The sequence below is a fragment of the Sitophilus oryzae genome, unplaced genomic scaffold, assembly GCF_002938485.1.
Source record: "Sitophilus oryzae breed Bouriz unplaced genomic scaffold, Soryzae_2.0 scaffold_1582_pilon_pilon, whole genome shotgun sequence".
Lineage (NCBI taxonomy): Eukaryota > Metazoa > Arthropoda > Insecta > Coleoptera > Curculionidae > Sitophilus > Sitophilus oryzae.
In genome coordinates this window covers 997,347-1,013,368 of record NW_022146261.1, presented here as the reverse complement: position 1 = coordinate 1,013,368, position 16,022 = coordinate 997,347, and the positions used below count along the sequence as shown (strand labels likewise).

The window sequence follows — 16,022 nt, the reverse complement described above, 5'->3', positions numbered from 1 at the left end:
AGTACCAAATTGTTTTCTTCCTTTTTAGACTAAATTCAGTGTGTGTTAAAGTTATTAATTGTACTTCCTTAATTGTTAGTTTGTAGTTTTACTTGTTTAATAATACTTATGATCATAAAGTAAAATTTTATCACTAAAATATTAAAAAAAAATTTTTTTTTTGCTTTTTCCGTTAGATTAAAGTCTATTTTTATTTAAATTTGTGCAGAGACCCGACCTCCTGGATTTAGAAACAGGGAGGGGGGTAAAAGTAAGCATACCTTTAGGTGATGATGATCGTTATTTATTATTAACAAAACTTTTTGCGCGCTATTTATTTTGGTTGAAAAAGTTTTTTTTTAAATTTGTATAGAGACCTGAATTGTACGTCGGTGATTTTAATTTTTATATTTTTTTGAAGCTAGTGGTATTGGCATTTAAAAAAAAAAGTACTCAAAGTTTATATATTTTTTTTCTTGACATCTTGGCCCAGGCTAACTGTGGGTAATAGATGTCATCTACAGAATCAAATCCCTCGAGTGACAATGGACAGGATACCTGGCAAGAAAGACGGACAACAAATGGACCACAAAAATTACAGCATACCCACGAGATATTAAGAGACCTAGAAGAAGACCGAACCTGAGATGAAACCATGATATAGGAAATTAGCGGGGATACCTTGAATAGCCAACAATAGATAACAAAAGCCCAGAGATTACCTAAATATATGAGGGAGGCTACACCACAATTGAAAATGGTTGAAAAAGCTGAAAATGAAGATGATAAAATTAATAAAAAATTATTTTGTTTGTCTACCATGGAAATTCAATTAATACGAGCGCATCCATGCAAATCAATATAACCAAAGCATAATTTTAGTGATTTTCCACAGTAGACAAATTATGAGGCCAAAGAGTATATTGTACTAAAGATACGATAATATGTTACCATAGAACTTTTCTTATATTGCCTATTGCATCATAATACAAGGATAATAAAAAACAAAAGACTTTCTAGCCTTTTTTATTTTTTTTTTCATTTATTGCTTAAAACATAAACTACAACATTTGACGTTTTTTCTTCAGGTTCAACTATATTTCCATTGTCAAGAATGTATGCGTTTTTTCCTTTAAAACATTTGTTTCTTAAACGAAGAATTTTATATGTATTCAATACTTACCTAATTTTATTTCATGATCTCCTTCTGATAAATCGGGCATGGATAAACAAACTTCTTTACTATTTAATTTATTAATATTTACACCTCCAATTCCACTTGGCATTTCTATAGATTTAGGGCTATCGACGAACAATGCTCCAATTTGTTCGCTGCTCTCTTTCAAAAATTTGTCAATTGTTTCGCTGCCGCTATACAAATTTTCATTGCACGTGTAAATATTAAAATCCATGTTTTCAATAGTTTTTTGTAAATCCATACATTTCTGATTTGTATCAAAATCTTCGTCACTGATTTTATTCTTAAAATAAAAATATATACTCTAACTATAATATTTAACTATTTAGCTTTTTTAATATTAACATGATGTAAAAAATTTCTAAAGAATAAAGATTAATTTGAGAATTTCATCATGATGGAAACTACCCTAAAAAGTGGTTTTTAAATATACCGGGTGCGTCTCAAAAGTGGCTCACAATAAAACAACGCGATTTGGTATGTTAGTATATGACATAAATTGGGATTTATTGACGTATGACGTATTCAATTGTTTTCGGTCACTTCCGGAAATGACCACAACTTTTGATTTTTAAATGGCACCATCGGTATTTTTTTTACTTAATTCGATAGAAAATAACACTCTGAATCGAATGACATATCATATGTCAATTTTTGACATAGTCAGTCAAAAACAAATTCTATTTTAAATTTCAATCTAGAGTGCCATGGCTGTGTTAAAAACACTAATTTTTAATCAAGGAGCCTTGGAAAAATAGATTTGATCGTCTAATGTTTTCAGTGTCTTGTCCTGGCCGGTTAAAAGATGCCCAAATCGTATTTTGAATCATATCTCAATTTTTTCAAATGGAACGAGGGGGGCTCATTAGCATATTTGGGAAAAGCATTTTTTTACGAATAATTTGATACCACACATTTGGTATTTTGAGTCAAATTGTCGTTATGAACCGCATGTTACAATTTCAAATAAACCAAATGCAAATATGTCAAAAGTTGACATATTGTAATGAAGTTCATAAAATTTCTAGGACACCCTGTATATTGTGTTAATATTATACTAGAATAATAGGGACTTTATTTTCTTTTAATAGTGACAGTCAATGTATTTTATTGTTAACTCATTATTGTAATGAACTTCATTAGTGTTTCTATTGTTGAATTAAATAAGTTAAATATTTAATTGCCATTTTGTAAGAGAGTTTTGATCGGTTTTGGTCCCTGTGGTTCGGTGCGAGAAACCGAACCGTTTGCGTCGCTCTGCTGGTGCAGGCCGAGTGGAGGGGAGCGTCAGTCGAGTACCTTGGCTGCAGCAGCTCCAGATAGACAGTTTGTGGTCGCACGTGAAACAGTGAGGTTCGAGTCCGGAGTGCCCTGCCAAGTGTCCTGCTGCCAGTCGCCGCACTGTATAAGGTAAGCACCCACCGCCAAAGTGATCGAGAGTAGGTCGTATTCTTTTATTGTTAATGACGTTTACTTTACTGCCTTAACGCGTTACCGGGATAAGGGAGACAGAGATATGTATATTCGCTCAGATAGGCGCAACTATGCACTTCTACGGCGGCTGGAGGCTATTTGAACGAATCGCGCGAGCGCAAAGACATAGCAAAACTTATATGCGATCAGGTAGATCACACTGTGCACCTCTACGGAGGCTGGGGGATATTTGATCGGATCACGTGGACGCGAGGAACGATTTCTTTTGTTAAAAGGGAGAGAGTGAGACAGCTAACGGTTAAGGTAGTTCAGTAAACGCCCGGGTCGCGAATATTCAAGGAGCTAGAACAAGATCTCGCCCAAATCCCGAGGCTGGTTTTGTAGCTCCCGTATTTTCTAGTTGTGTCGTCCGGACGGCATCCTGCATCAGTGACGCTGGACGGGATCTCGCCGAAATCCCGAGGTTGTCCTGACCGGGCGGTGTGTGTGCGGACTGCACTTATAGTAACGACGTACAACTCGCCTAGACGTCGCTAACGTCTACGTCACTCCGGGACTCGCGGGACGCTGTTAATTTCGCGATCGATCCAGGGCTCGCGTTTGTGTCCCACAGGACGCTGTTAACTTCGCGATCGATCCAGGGCTTGCGTTTGTATATCCCACAGGACGCTGTTAACTTCGCGATCGATCCAGGGCTTGCGTTAGTATATCCCACAGGACGCTGTTAACTTCGCGATCGATCCAGGGGTTGCGTTAGTATATTCCACAGGACGCTGTTAACTTCGCGATCGATCCAGGGCTTGCGTTAGTATATCCCACAGGACGCTGTTAACTTCGCGATCGATCCAGGGCTTGCGTTAGTATATCCCACAGGACGCTGTTACTTCGCGATCGATCCAGGGCTTGCGTTAGTATATCCCACAGGACACTGTTAACATCGCGATCGATCCAGGGCTTGCGTTAGTATATCCCACAGGACGCTGTTAACTTCGCGATCGATCCAGGGCTTGCGTTAGTATATCCCACAGGACGCTGTTAACTTCGCGATCGATCCAGGGCTTGCGTTAGTATATCCCACAGGACGCTGTTAACTTCGCGATCGATCCAGGGCTTGCGTTAGTATATCCCACAGGACGCTGTTAACTTCGCGATCGATCCAGGGCTTGCGTTAGTATATTCCACAGGACGCTGTTAACTTCGCGATCGATCCAGGGCTTGCGTTAGTATATCCCACAGGACGCTGTTAACTTCGCGATCGATCCAGGGCTTGCGTTAGTATATCCCACAGGACGCTGTTAACTTCGCGATCGATCCAGGGCTTGCGTTAGTATATCCCACAGGACGCTGTTAACTTCGCGATCGATCCAGGGCTCGCGTTAGTATATCCCACAGGACGCTGTTAATTTCGCGATTGATCCAGGACTCGCGTTTGTGTATCACGGGACGCTTTTAACTTCGACGCCGATCCGAGGTCCGTGTTTCGTTGTCAAAACGGACGCCGTTCCGAGAAATATTTAGCTGTGACCATTGGGACGCCTGTAACGACGTCGCCGCCGTTTAGAGAGTCGCGTCGTAGTAGAGTGTGTTGCCTCGGTACTTACGTGTCTGTGTTCATTAGGACGCCGCTAAATGCGACGCCGATCAGGAACTCGCGTCGTTTTATTTAATAGAACGTCATTTCGGGAACGCGTTTTGAATTCACGGGATAGAATCAGTCAGAGAGTTACGTATCGGGAATAATCGATCAAAACTCTAGAGGTACACGGTTGTTATTGTAAATTTTACTTTACGCGTCTTTAAATATACATTTTATTTCACTATTGTTGCGATTCGAGGACGTGAACCTTCCTGGATTATTTTTGTACATAATTAATTAGTTAAATAAAAACCTAGTGTTACGTTATACTTAATTGTGTGTTTTATTTTCTTTTCATCTCATCACTCCCTGGTATCTCCACTGTATAAAAGCTACCCGTACTGGCACTAGTGGTCTCTCAAACACTTTAAACGTTGGGGGTGGCGCCCAAGGAACCGAACCAAGGCAACTCGGCGTCCGTGACCTCTCTCAAAAACGGGGGAGCGTCACTATATGATTCGTCATTCGATTCAGAGTGTCATTTTCTATCGAATAAAGTAAAAAAATACCGCGGGTGCCATTGAAAAATCAAAAGTTGTAGTCATTTCCGGTGAAACCGGAAGTGGCCGAAAACAATTGAGTACGTCTCAACCCCAATTTATGTCAAATACTAACATACCAAATATCGTTGGTTTATATAACAAAATAAAAAAGTTATAGGGGTGGGCCACTTTTGAGACGCACCCGGTATAGTATGGTATGACAAATTTCAACATAAATTAATTACATATACGGTTTTTCAATAAATAATATTTTAGTCCATTAACTAATATCTATTAACTAAATCATTTTGAAAACAGGTACTAACTGTCACTAGTAAATTGTCGTGGCGACATCAGCCACCTTAGCTGTCTTTTTATTGAAAATCTCTTTTTATTCAAAATCTGAGCCAGATAGGTATAGGAAACCCTAATATATTTTGAAAGTGCGTTTAAAGGTTGATTCTCACTATACCTTCCGTTTCTATTCCATATCCGTTCCGTATTTTTTATTGTAATTGACACTACACGTTAGCTTCCATTCCGTATCAGTTCATAATTATATCATTACGAAAGTTTTATTTAAAAAAATTGTATCTTTTGAAAAAGATAATAGATTTAATTGAGTGGTAAAAGAATAAATAAATATCAACAAAATGTTAACAGAGCTGGTACAAATCTAAGAACTTGACAACGCTTTTCCGATACGCTTCAGTCCGTCCGCCAAAAAATGTATGGAAGGAAAGAATATGGAAAGGAAGAGAAACGGAACGGATAGTAGTGTGCATTGTCCTATTCATTTACATGATATAATATTGTATGTAAACGGAAGGGAAACGGAAGGTATAGTGAGAATAAACCTTAAATCTCCTTTGATTAATTTAAAAAAATACAGGGTGTTACATTTGAAATAACAAAATAAATATTTAAAATAGAGCAGGCATTTTCGATACTGTATACATTTAAGGAAGCAATCAAGTCTTTCAGTAAAGATTATTTCTCTAGCTTAAAACAGCACAAGAATTAATTCTGAAAAGTAATGTCCATGGTGTTGACAATGTTTATTATTATAGCTTGCATATTTAAATATCTTTAAATATCTCAAAAAAAAGCTTTTAAACATGTTTAACCATTATAATAAATGCTTTTTTTAGGTCCAAGAATACAAAAATGAAATAAAATACCGGGTGTTCCATAAGAAAAAATATAACTTTGGTATGTATATTAGTTCTGAAACACCATTGAATATTTCAAAATAATTTTAAATTGTGCACATTACTTTCCCACATATGCGGTATACTCGTGAAAAATTGTTTCTACATCTTTCCATTTTTGTATAATCAACCGAGGCGAATGAAGTGCGCCACCCTGTATATACATTCTTACGCATTCGAACAGTATACAGCGAAGTCTTTAGAATAGCAAAGTATATATCATATTGATTACTTTAGTATATAGACCTAGGACCATCAATATGCTAGAAGAGAGACGGGTAGGAAGAACTGCGCTTCAACTGCTATATACAGGGTGGTCCGAATTGTAATCGGTAAACTTTGGCAACATATTCTGCAAAGAAAGATTGGAAAAAGATAAAATGCTTCGTTTTGGAGGTACAGGGTGAGAAAGTTTCATTTTTATTTCGATTGTTTCTAAATAATTTCTGAACTAGCGTCCATATTTAGATGAAAATTGGTGTCTGGGTGTTTATTGACATGAGAAATTTGGATTTTTTGATGCCTGTATTAGAACCAAAATTATTATTTTGGTCCGCCCCCGGGTAGAGGCGTACTTACATGTTTTTTAACTGTTTTGAAGAGTAATAACTTTTCGTCGCTACCTGCATTACACCACTGAATAAAAAAAATATACATTTCCATCGTTTTTTTACTTAAAGAGCAAGCCTCACGTCTCTTAGTAAAAATCGCTACTTGTACCGGTTCTCAAGATACATATTTGGAATCGAAATAATCACTACATGACATCAATGACAAAAAATAAACATGTTGACTAGGGTTTCCAAACCAGGATCCCGATGTATGTTTATCCCGAACTCCCGATATTAAATCCAGGGATCCCGAAAATCTCGAAAAATGTAAATGTCCAATCTAAAATGATTCGACTTTATTACTTATTTCACTTTAGTCTTTCAAGGATCATATTTTATTTATACTAAGCCGAACGTCAATATTTAAAAGTTATATTTCCGTGTTTGCTATATTTTATTTTTTTTGCATAACAGGAATAGTATTTTTTACTTACTAAATATGAATTTTACTTTGTTTTGTGTATTCTTTTCTAATTTTCTTTTTTGATATATGTAGCTGTATTTTTATTAAGTATTTCTTTAGATTAAATTTCTCATTCTGATAGTCAATCTCGGGATCCCGTGATCCCGGGATTATAGGTTCTAGTTCCGGGATTTCAAAACGGGATCCCGATCCCAATCCCGAAAATCGGAAACCCTAATAATAACTAATTAACTAGATAATTAATTATGTAGAAAAAAAATCGTAAGTATTGGAAAGGCTCAAATGAAACAATTATATTAGGTCCAACGTTTCGCGACTTTATTGCCGCTTCTTCAGGCACTAAAACGTTTAGTATTACTTAGTAGTATTTTTAGGAACCTCATATTGACATCGAAATCAAATTTCTCATGTCAAAAAACAACCAGAAACCAATTTTCATCCAAATATCGACGTTAATTCAAAAATTATTTGGAAAAAATCGAGATAAAAATGAAACTTTTAAACCTTGTTTCTCGAAGGAAGCACTGTACGAATTTAATTAAATACGAACTTTTTTACTTATTTTTATTTGGTGAATATGCTGCCAAAGTTTTCCGAATACAATTCGGACCACCCTGTATAATACGTTAGAGTGGAAAATAACGAGTATACTCATTTAAGCCTGAATAGAACCTTCGACTATTGGCACTTGGCACGGTAAGTGAGATTCTATGTAACGTCTACACTATCAGCTATCCTCATTCGATTAAATGTTAATAAAAAAAGAATGGAAAAAACACTTACCTTTCTCTTCTTGTCTATCTTAACTTTTTTAGCGCTTAATTCCAAACATATATTTTTGTATTCTTCTGGATGTTTTTGCCTAATATGGCGCTGAAGCGATCTTTTTAATTTTACTTTATTGTGACAAATTGGACACTCGTGAACTAACGTCTCGCCTGTGTGAAATTTATCTGGACTTGCATGAAACTGTTTGTTGTGACGTTGCAAATTGTTTTTATACATAAATGAAGCACCGCAGTGGCATTTAAATCCAATTTGATTGTGAGCGGACTTGTGCACGTTCAATGTTTTCTGATTTTTAAACTGTTTTCCGCATTCGGAGCAATTAAACATCTAAAATTATTTGAAACGTTTAGAAATCTAAGAAATATTTATGGGTACAAATTAGCAAATTACAGATGAATAATTAATAATAAAGCTAGATGAAAAAAATACGTTAATGATAACGGGTGCGTCTCGAAAGTGGCTCACCCCTATAACTTTTTTATTTTTTTCAGGTAAAAAAACGAGATTTGGTATGTTGGCATATGACATAAATTAGGATTAATTGACGTACTCAAGTGTTTTTGGTCACTTCCTGCTTCACCGGAAGTGACTACAACTTTTGATTTTTAAATGTCGGTATATTTCTACTTTATTCGATAGAAAATGACACCCTGAGTAGATTGACATATCATATGTCAACTTTCGACATTTTCGTTCAATTTTCTCATCTCTTTTTTTCAATCTAGAGTGCGATAGATGTGTTAAAAACACTAACTTTTAATCAAGGAGCCTTGGAAAAATAGACCCAAGTGTTTTTGGCCACTTCCTGTTTCACCGGAAATGACTACAACTTTTGATTTTTAAATAGCACCCGCAGTATATTTCTACTTTATTCTATAGAAAATGACACCCTGAGTAGATCGATATATCATGTCAACATTCGATATTTTCGTTAAAAAAATATCGTATTTTAAATTTCAATCTAAAGTGCGATGGCTGTGTTAAAAACACTAATTTTTAATCAAGGAGCCCTGGAAAAATAGATTTGATCGTCTAATGTTTTTCGTGTCATATCCTGGCCGGTTAAAAGATGCCCAAATCGTATTTTTAATCATATCTCAATTTTTTCTAATGGAATAAGGTTGGCTCATTTGCATATTTGGAAAAAGCATTTTTTACGAATAATTTGGTACTGCACACTTGGTATTTCAAGTGAAATTGTCGTTATAAACCGCATTTTCAAATAAACCATATGCGAAAATGTCAAAAGTTGTTAGAGTGTCATTTTCTATTGAATAAAGTAGAAATATAACAAGGGTGCCATTTAAAAATCAAAAGGTGTAGTAATTTTCCGTGAAACAGGAAGTGATAAAAAAATTGAATATGTCAATTAATCCAAATTTATGTCATATACTAACATACCAAATATCGTCTTTTCACCTGAAAAAATATAAAAAGTTATAAGGGTGACATTTTGAGACGCACCCGGTATAATTATTTTACATCTGAAAATCATTAAGGAAGATATCGATAATATAAGATACAGAACATAATTTGAAAATAAAAACGATTTTGGCGAAAATAATCTGTTACTCGGAATTTAGGCAGAGTGCAAACTAACTATTAAATATAAACTTCTTCCTGGATCACGTTTACCTTGTGTTTTGGTGTTACCGCGGATATTGAAGACTACTATATGAAACAGAGGCTATTAGATATTCACAAGACAGAAATAATATTGAGCTAGCCAATAATCTCGCTACTGATGAAAGCTCGTTACGACCTTACGAGCTAGCTTGAAGCCAAAAGGATTCTCATAGATTAAAGGTACGTATCCATGGTCTCAAGACGCATCTGCAGACTGTCTAGTAAGTTTGGGGAAGTAAACCCACAGATCAGAGGGTCATGTGGACCTTTTCAATGGAACAAATTTCAAGAGAAGAGCTCCAAAACAATTAAAGTCTCTCCTTCCTATGGGGTGGAAAACTTAACTTTCCGACCTACACAAGGAAAAGACAACACATTGTAGAAGATGTCAGAAGCAACTGCCTGTGATCTAGAAGCAAGCCCTATCTATGGAGATTCAGGGAGAGGAACATATGGAACCAGCCCGCTCAAAAGGAAAGTCGCTCAAATAGAATAGATTGTTTACTAATACCGGTGCCACCCATCACGTTGTTACAGGTATTCTAACTATAGTCACAGATGAAGGCGAAAAGAGAATAGTGATATACTCATTGCCCAGCCTTCTCTGGCGATGAAGTTCAAGTCCACCTACGTTAATAAGCGACATTATTGCACCTTGCTAGGGAAAAGGAATACAGCTCATCATACGATTCTAACACACACCATACCATATAGAGGGTGTCCCAGGCTGAGCGTGCATTAGAAGTTTCTAGAGAACTACAATATCTAGATCAGAGATTTTTTGCACATCACTGCTGCACAACGAGATCTATCGATTAAAAATATTTTCAATATGGCCGCACTTCCGGAAATACCGGAAGTTGACAGCAACTTTCTTATTTTAGGTGAGTACACACATTTTTATTACATACTTAAATTCTCGGTAAAATTTAATGAATTTTGATATCAAACACCCTATACCTAAGATTAACTGTTTTTGAGAAAAAACATATTTAAAATTTTTGGAGGGAAAAAACTACCTGTCAAAAAATGTTTTATAGCCTAAACAACAAATTTAGTGATTATCACAGCCACTGTGGCATAAAGAGAAGACATGTGCCTATCTATTTCAAAAATTAAATTGTTCGAATGTCCTATAATATTGGCCGTAGCTGTCATGAAATTGAGCGATTAATAAATTATCATAAATCATTTTTTTCAAATGGAAACCCACTTTTTTCATTTCACTGCTGAAGAGGTTTTTTAATTCGTTACTTTTTGATAATACATGTTCCTATACCTAAAATAACTCGTTTTTAAGTTATTTCAGATTTAGTTTTAAAGGGGTATATTTTTTTTGTTTTTTAACCAGTAGAGCTTATGACTTTAAACGTCACGCGATGTAAAACTATATCTGGCCATGTCATATTGCCATTAGCTCTCACTAAAATAGGCGATATATTTTTATAAATACACTTTATAAAGTTTTACCAGCAGTATTTATATGGTTTCTTTCTGATGGTTTGACACTTAATGTCAAAAAAAGCTAGATAAAATCAAGAAAAAAATACTCTTTAATACTAAATCTCAAATAACTTAAAAACGATTTATTTTAGGTATAAGAACATGTATAATCAAAAAGTAACGAATTGAAAAACATTTTCACCATTGAAATAAAACAGGGAGTTTCTATTTGAAAAAAAATATTTATTATAATTTTTTAATTGCTCAATTCCATCACAGCTATGGTTAATATTTTACGACAAACGAACAATTTAAATTTTAAAATAGATAGCCACATGTCTTCTCTTTATGCCACAGTGGCTGTGGTAATCAATAAATTTGTCGTTTAGGCTAACCGATTTTTTTCACAAGCAGTTTTTTCCCTCCAAAAATTTTAAATATTTTTTTTTTCTCAAAAACGGTTAATATTAGATATAGAGAACACTCTATATCTAATATTAACCGTTTTTACAATATAGAAAAAATAACAATAGAGATATCAAAATTCATAAAATTTTACAGAGAATTTAAGTGTGTAATAAAAAATTGGGGTATCCATTTAAAATAAGAAAGTTGCTGTCAACTTCCGGTATTTCCGCCATATTGTGATTATATTGCCATATTGAAAATATTTTTAATCGATAGATCTCGTTCTGAAACAGTAATGTGCAAAAAATCTCCGAGTTAGATGTTGTAGTTCTCTATAAACTTCTAATGCACGCTCAGCCTGGTACACCCTGTAGAGCAACACAAACATCAACACAAGATGTGAGTCCATTTTAAGTTTCATCTTATCTGAGGATCTCCTAATATCCACTATATTAGATTAGCCAAAGAATATAAAGTTTCCAGTTGTTTTTATCAAACTTTTAAACTGGAACTGATATAAAAATGACTAGCTACCTCGCATTATCCTTCAAAGATTATTTTCGCAATCGCAGTGAATTACTCTTCCTTCTGGTTCATCTTTAAAATCCAATACAAAAATACTGATAGAAAAGGGCAAGGTAGCATTAAATATCTAATACATTATAGAATTTTAAGAGTCTATAATTAATTATAACATAATTTTAATGAAAGACTCTCTCACTTACCTCTCCTATCCCAATCCTATGAATATTCATTATATGATTTTTTAAAATGTCACCTCTACCAAACGACTTGTCACAAATTCGACAATTGTATAATCGAAGTTTCTCGTGAATAGTTGTTAAATGTCTATTATATGCACACCTTGAACTAAATGTTTCGCTACATTCTGAACATATATATTTCTGTAATTTATTTTCTGGTTGATTTTTATTTACCATATGTAATTTTAAATGTCTAGCTAAGTAAGATTGTTTAAGGTATGCCTTTGAGCATTGACTACACTTATATTTAAATCTTTTTTCCTCTGGTATATTGCGACAAAGATGATTTTTTAAATCGTGTAAAGAATACGAAACTTTATGACAATCCTTACAAGAAAATCGTTTTTCATGAACTATAGCGACATGCCGAATTAAATATTTCCTTTGGTAAAATATCTTATCACACTTGGGACATTTTAACGAATACATATAGTTACATTTGTGAAATTTCAGATTCTCCCGTCTGCCAAATACCTGAAAAGAAATAAAATTTCCTATTACATGATGGAGACATACGATCCCAATAATTTTTTTCAGGACATTAATATTACAGTAATTGCATACAAATTAAAAACATGTCTTTTCAATTATTAATGAGGAACTTAAGAACAAAATATAATTTATAAATAGATATATTTTGATTTGATATAAAAACTGTGATATAATATTTTTTGGATTAAGACCTCTCCACACTTAATAACGTCTACTTACGTAACTTGTTACTGTTAAGCCGCGTCCAAGCTACTCGAACAAAACGTTCGCGAACATATATAATTCACACTATATACTCGTAGCAGCAGGTCGTAAACGACGGCACAGCCCATCGCATCGGTCCCGAGGACTGAGGTGCGGGGAAGAATGCGACAACCAGTTTGCTCTATAGATCTAGGATGAGTTTAGGTAGTCGCTGTTTTTTCGAGTGCCCGGATTGTGAGTGCAAGCATTTTATTAAATAAATTAACCGGTAAACAGTTTAAGAACTTTTGTCGTTGAAGAATCAATATTTAACAGGCGGAAGGTTACAGGGGCCTTTTGGTAGATTATTCGTTATAGTGTATTTTTAAGACCTGTATTCATTTTCAGCCTATTCTACCAGGTGTTTCTCAAAAGGGGCTCACTTTTTTACTTTTTTATTTTTTCAGATAATACAACGAAATTTTGTTTGTTAGTATATGACATAAATCGGGATTGATTGACGTATTCAATTACCTTCGATCGCTTCCTGTTTCACCGGAAATGACTACAACTTTGTATTTTTAGATCGTATCCTAAGTACTTTTTTACTTTATTTGATAGGAAATGAAATTCTGAATAGAATGACATACCATACGTCAATTTTAGACAATTCCAATTAAATAAAAATAGCATTTTAAATTTCAATCTAGAGTGCCAAGACTGAGTTAAAACTATTAATTTGTAATCAAAGAACTTTGGAAACATATATATTTGATCGTGTAATTTTTTTTGTATCCTTTCATGGCCGCTTAAAAGATGCCCAAATCGTATTTTTAATGATAACTCAAATTTTTCAAAGGCTAGCTCAGCATATTTGGAAAAAGCATTTTTTACGAATAATTTGGTACCACATACTTGGTATTTGGAGTAAAATTGTCGTTACGTTTATTTATGGCCATAAAAAAAATGTCAAAAGTTGACATATAATATATCATTCTATTTAGAATGTCATTTTCAATCATATATCATAGGTAAAAAAATACCGAGGCGTCATTTAAATCAAAAGTTGTTGTCATTTCCGGTGGAATAAGTAGTGACCGAAAATAAATGAAAACGTCGATCAATCCTGATTTATGTCCTATACTAACATACCAAATCTCGTTTTTCATCTAAAAAATTAAAAAAGTTATAGAAGTGAACCACTTTTCAGAAACACCCGGTATATTTATTTCTAAAAATGTAATGGTAAAATTTCATTTCCGGTGTCCAACTTCCTATTAAGTAGTAATTTTTAATTTCAGAATCCCATAATAATTCCGGTTTTTGATAAAAATAATCATGAAGGTCTTTATGAACAAAAATGAAATTATATGGACGAAGTCTAGCTACATAGCTATTCACACTCAACCCACAATAAAATTAAAATTATAAAATCTTTTCTTTGTGTAAACAAATTAGTTGTAAATGTTTTTCACGATCCCAGTAATTGCGTCTCCCATTATCGAATACTCGGTAAAAAATAAAAATCACAGATGGACGCCCGAAATTAAATGAGACCCTTCCAAGTGTCCGGTACAATGTCCGCCGAAATGCACGCCGTTCGCTCCTTTTGATTTACCGACACCCGTCGGAAAAAAAAAGCGCGCGCTCTAGCATAGGCAGACGCACGCTCTGGCGTACAAACTAGCCGTTCGCCGCTCCGCGCTCCTTAATAGGCCTAGGCTAGCTGTACTTGTTGGCTTTATTATTTATAAATCTACCTATCTCACAATTTTCACTTAATATCTGTTTAATTATATATGTTCGCGAACATTTTGTTCGAGTAGCTTGGACGCGGCTTTACATGTTTACTAAACTTCTTGAGAACTTTTAATTCAAAATATCAGTTAGTGATGGGTTGTTATTTAACTCTGTTATTTTATAACAATTATTTAGAAATAACATAACGCAACCGTTACTACTTTTAAAAAGAACAGATATAAAATAACGACACGCAGAGATCGACCTTCGTGAAACGAAGGCGGCGCTCTGTACCGCCACGAAATTCGATGCTGCTCGAAGCAATTCCAAAAAACAACTAGTATGGATGGAAAACATGTTATTTCGACAACCATTGATACAGGCGGCGAGATACAACGGACAACGGAGTGGGGTATGCGCTACAGTGCGGCGCGGCGAACGTAGCTGCATCGGTCGATGTCGATGGTCGTGTTGGGCTTGCAACAGCTTAAAAATAATCTATATATATATATATATATATATATAAATCTGACTGTCCTGACTGATACTGACTCATCAACGCCCAGACCAAACCCTTGACCCTAGAAAGCTGAAATTTTGCACAGGGGTTCCTTTTATGATGTTTACGTAAGATAAGAAAGGATTTTTTAAAATTCATCCCCTAAGGGGGTAAAAAGGGGGGTGGAATATTACAATATTTTTTATTTAAAACGGTCAAGTTTCCGAAAAACGCTTAAACATATTTTATTTTCTTCTTTTACATATTTTAAGATTTTTAAAATGTATACAGGGTGTTTCGAAAATTGATTAATTGTCATTGATTAATCACGATCCTGCTTAAAGCGCTTGACGTAAAAAGCTACTTGAAAACGGATTGGACTTTAGGTGTAGAGGTTCGATAAGAAGGGATTTTTCGGAAACTGACTTGGCGCGGAAACTGCCCTTCAACATTAGAATATTTTTTATTTAAAACGGTCAAGTTTCCGAAAAACGCTTGAACAGGTATATTTTATTTTCTTTTTTACATATTTTAATATTTTTAAAAATGTATACAGGGTGTTTCTGAAAAAATCTGTCACATTAATCACGATCCTGCTTAAAGCTTTTGACGTAAAAAGCGATTTTTGGAAACTTGACTTTTAGGTGTAGAGGTTCGGATAAGAAGGATTTTTCGAAACTCGAATTCTAAGGAGGTGAAACCGCCCCTCAAAATTAGAATATTTTATTTAAAAACGGTCAAGTTTCCGAAAAGCTAAACACGTATATTTTATTTTGTTTTTTTACATATTTTGAGATTTTTTAAAAATGTATACAGGGTGTTTCGCAAAAACCGGTAATTGATTAATCACGATCCTGCTTAAAGCGCTTGACGTAAAAAGCTGATTTTTGGAAAACAGTTTGACTTGAGGGTGTAGAGGTTCGATAAGAAAGGATTTTTCGAAACTCGAATTCTAAGGGGGTGAAACTATCCCTCAAATATTAAAATATTTTTTTATTTAAAAACCGGTGAGTTTTTCGGAAAAACCCTTAAACACGTTTATTTTATTTTGTTGTTTTACATATTTTAAGAGTTTTTATAAATTTATATATGGTGTTTCATAA

General features: G+C 34.5%; 1 protein-coding gene across 2 annotated transcripts in view; it reads right to left on the bottom strand.

The window, feature by feature from the left end:
* Positions 1-999: 999 nt before the first annotated feature.
* The window catches only part of LOC115879604 (PR domain zinc finger protein 15-like), a 38,025-nt gene continuing 23,002 nt past the window's right edge, over positions 1,000-16,022 (bottom strand). For both annotated transcript variants that reach the window (XM_030896497.1, XM_030896498.1), the window contains 4 exons: positions 11,967-12,479; positions 7,759-8,091; positions 1,163-1,460; positions 1,000-1,109 (listed from right to left, as the gene is read on the bottom strand). In XM_030896497.1, the coding sequence (XP_030752357.1) occupies positions 1,018-1,109; positions 1,163-1,460; positions 7,759-8,091; positions 11,967-12,479 (1,236 nt within the window). In that variant the 3' untranslated portion in view covers positions 1,000-1,017. The remainder of the gene's footprint in view (positions 1,110-1,162; positions 1,461-7,758; positions 8,092-11,966; positions 12,480-16,022) is intronic.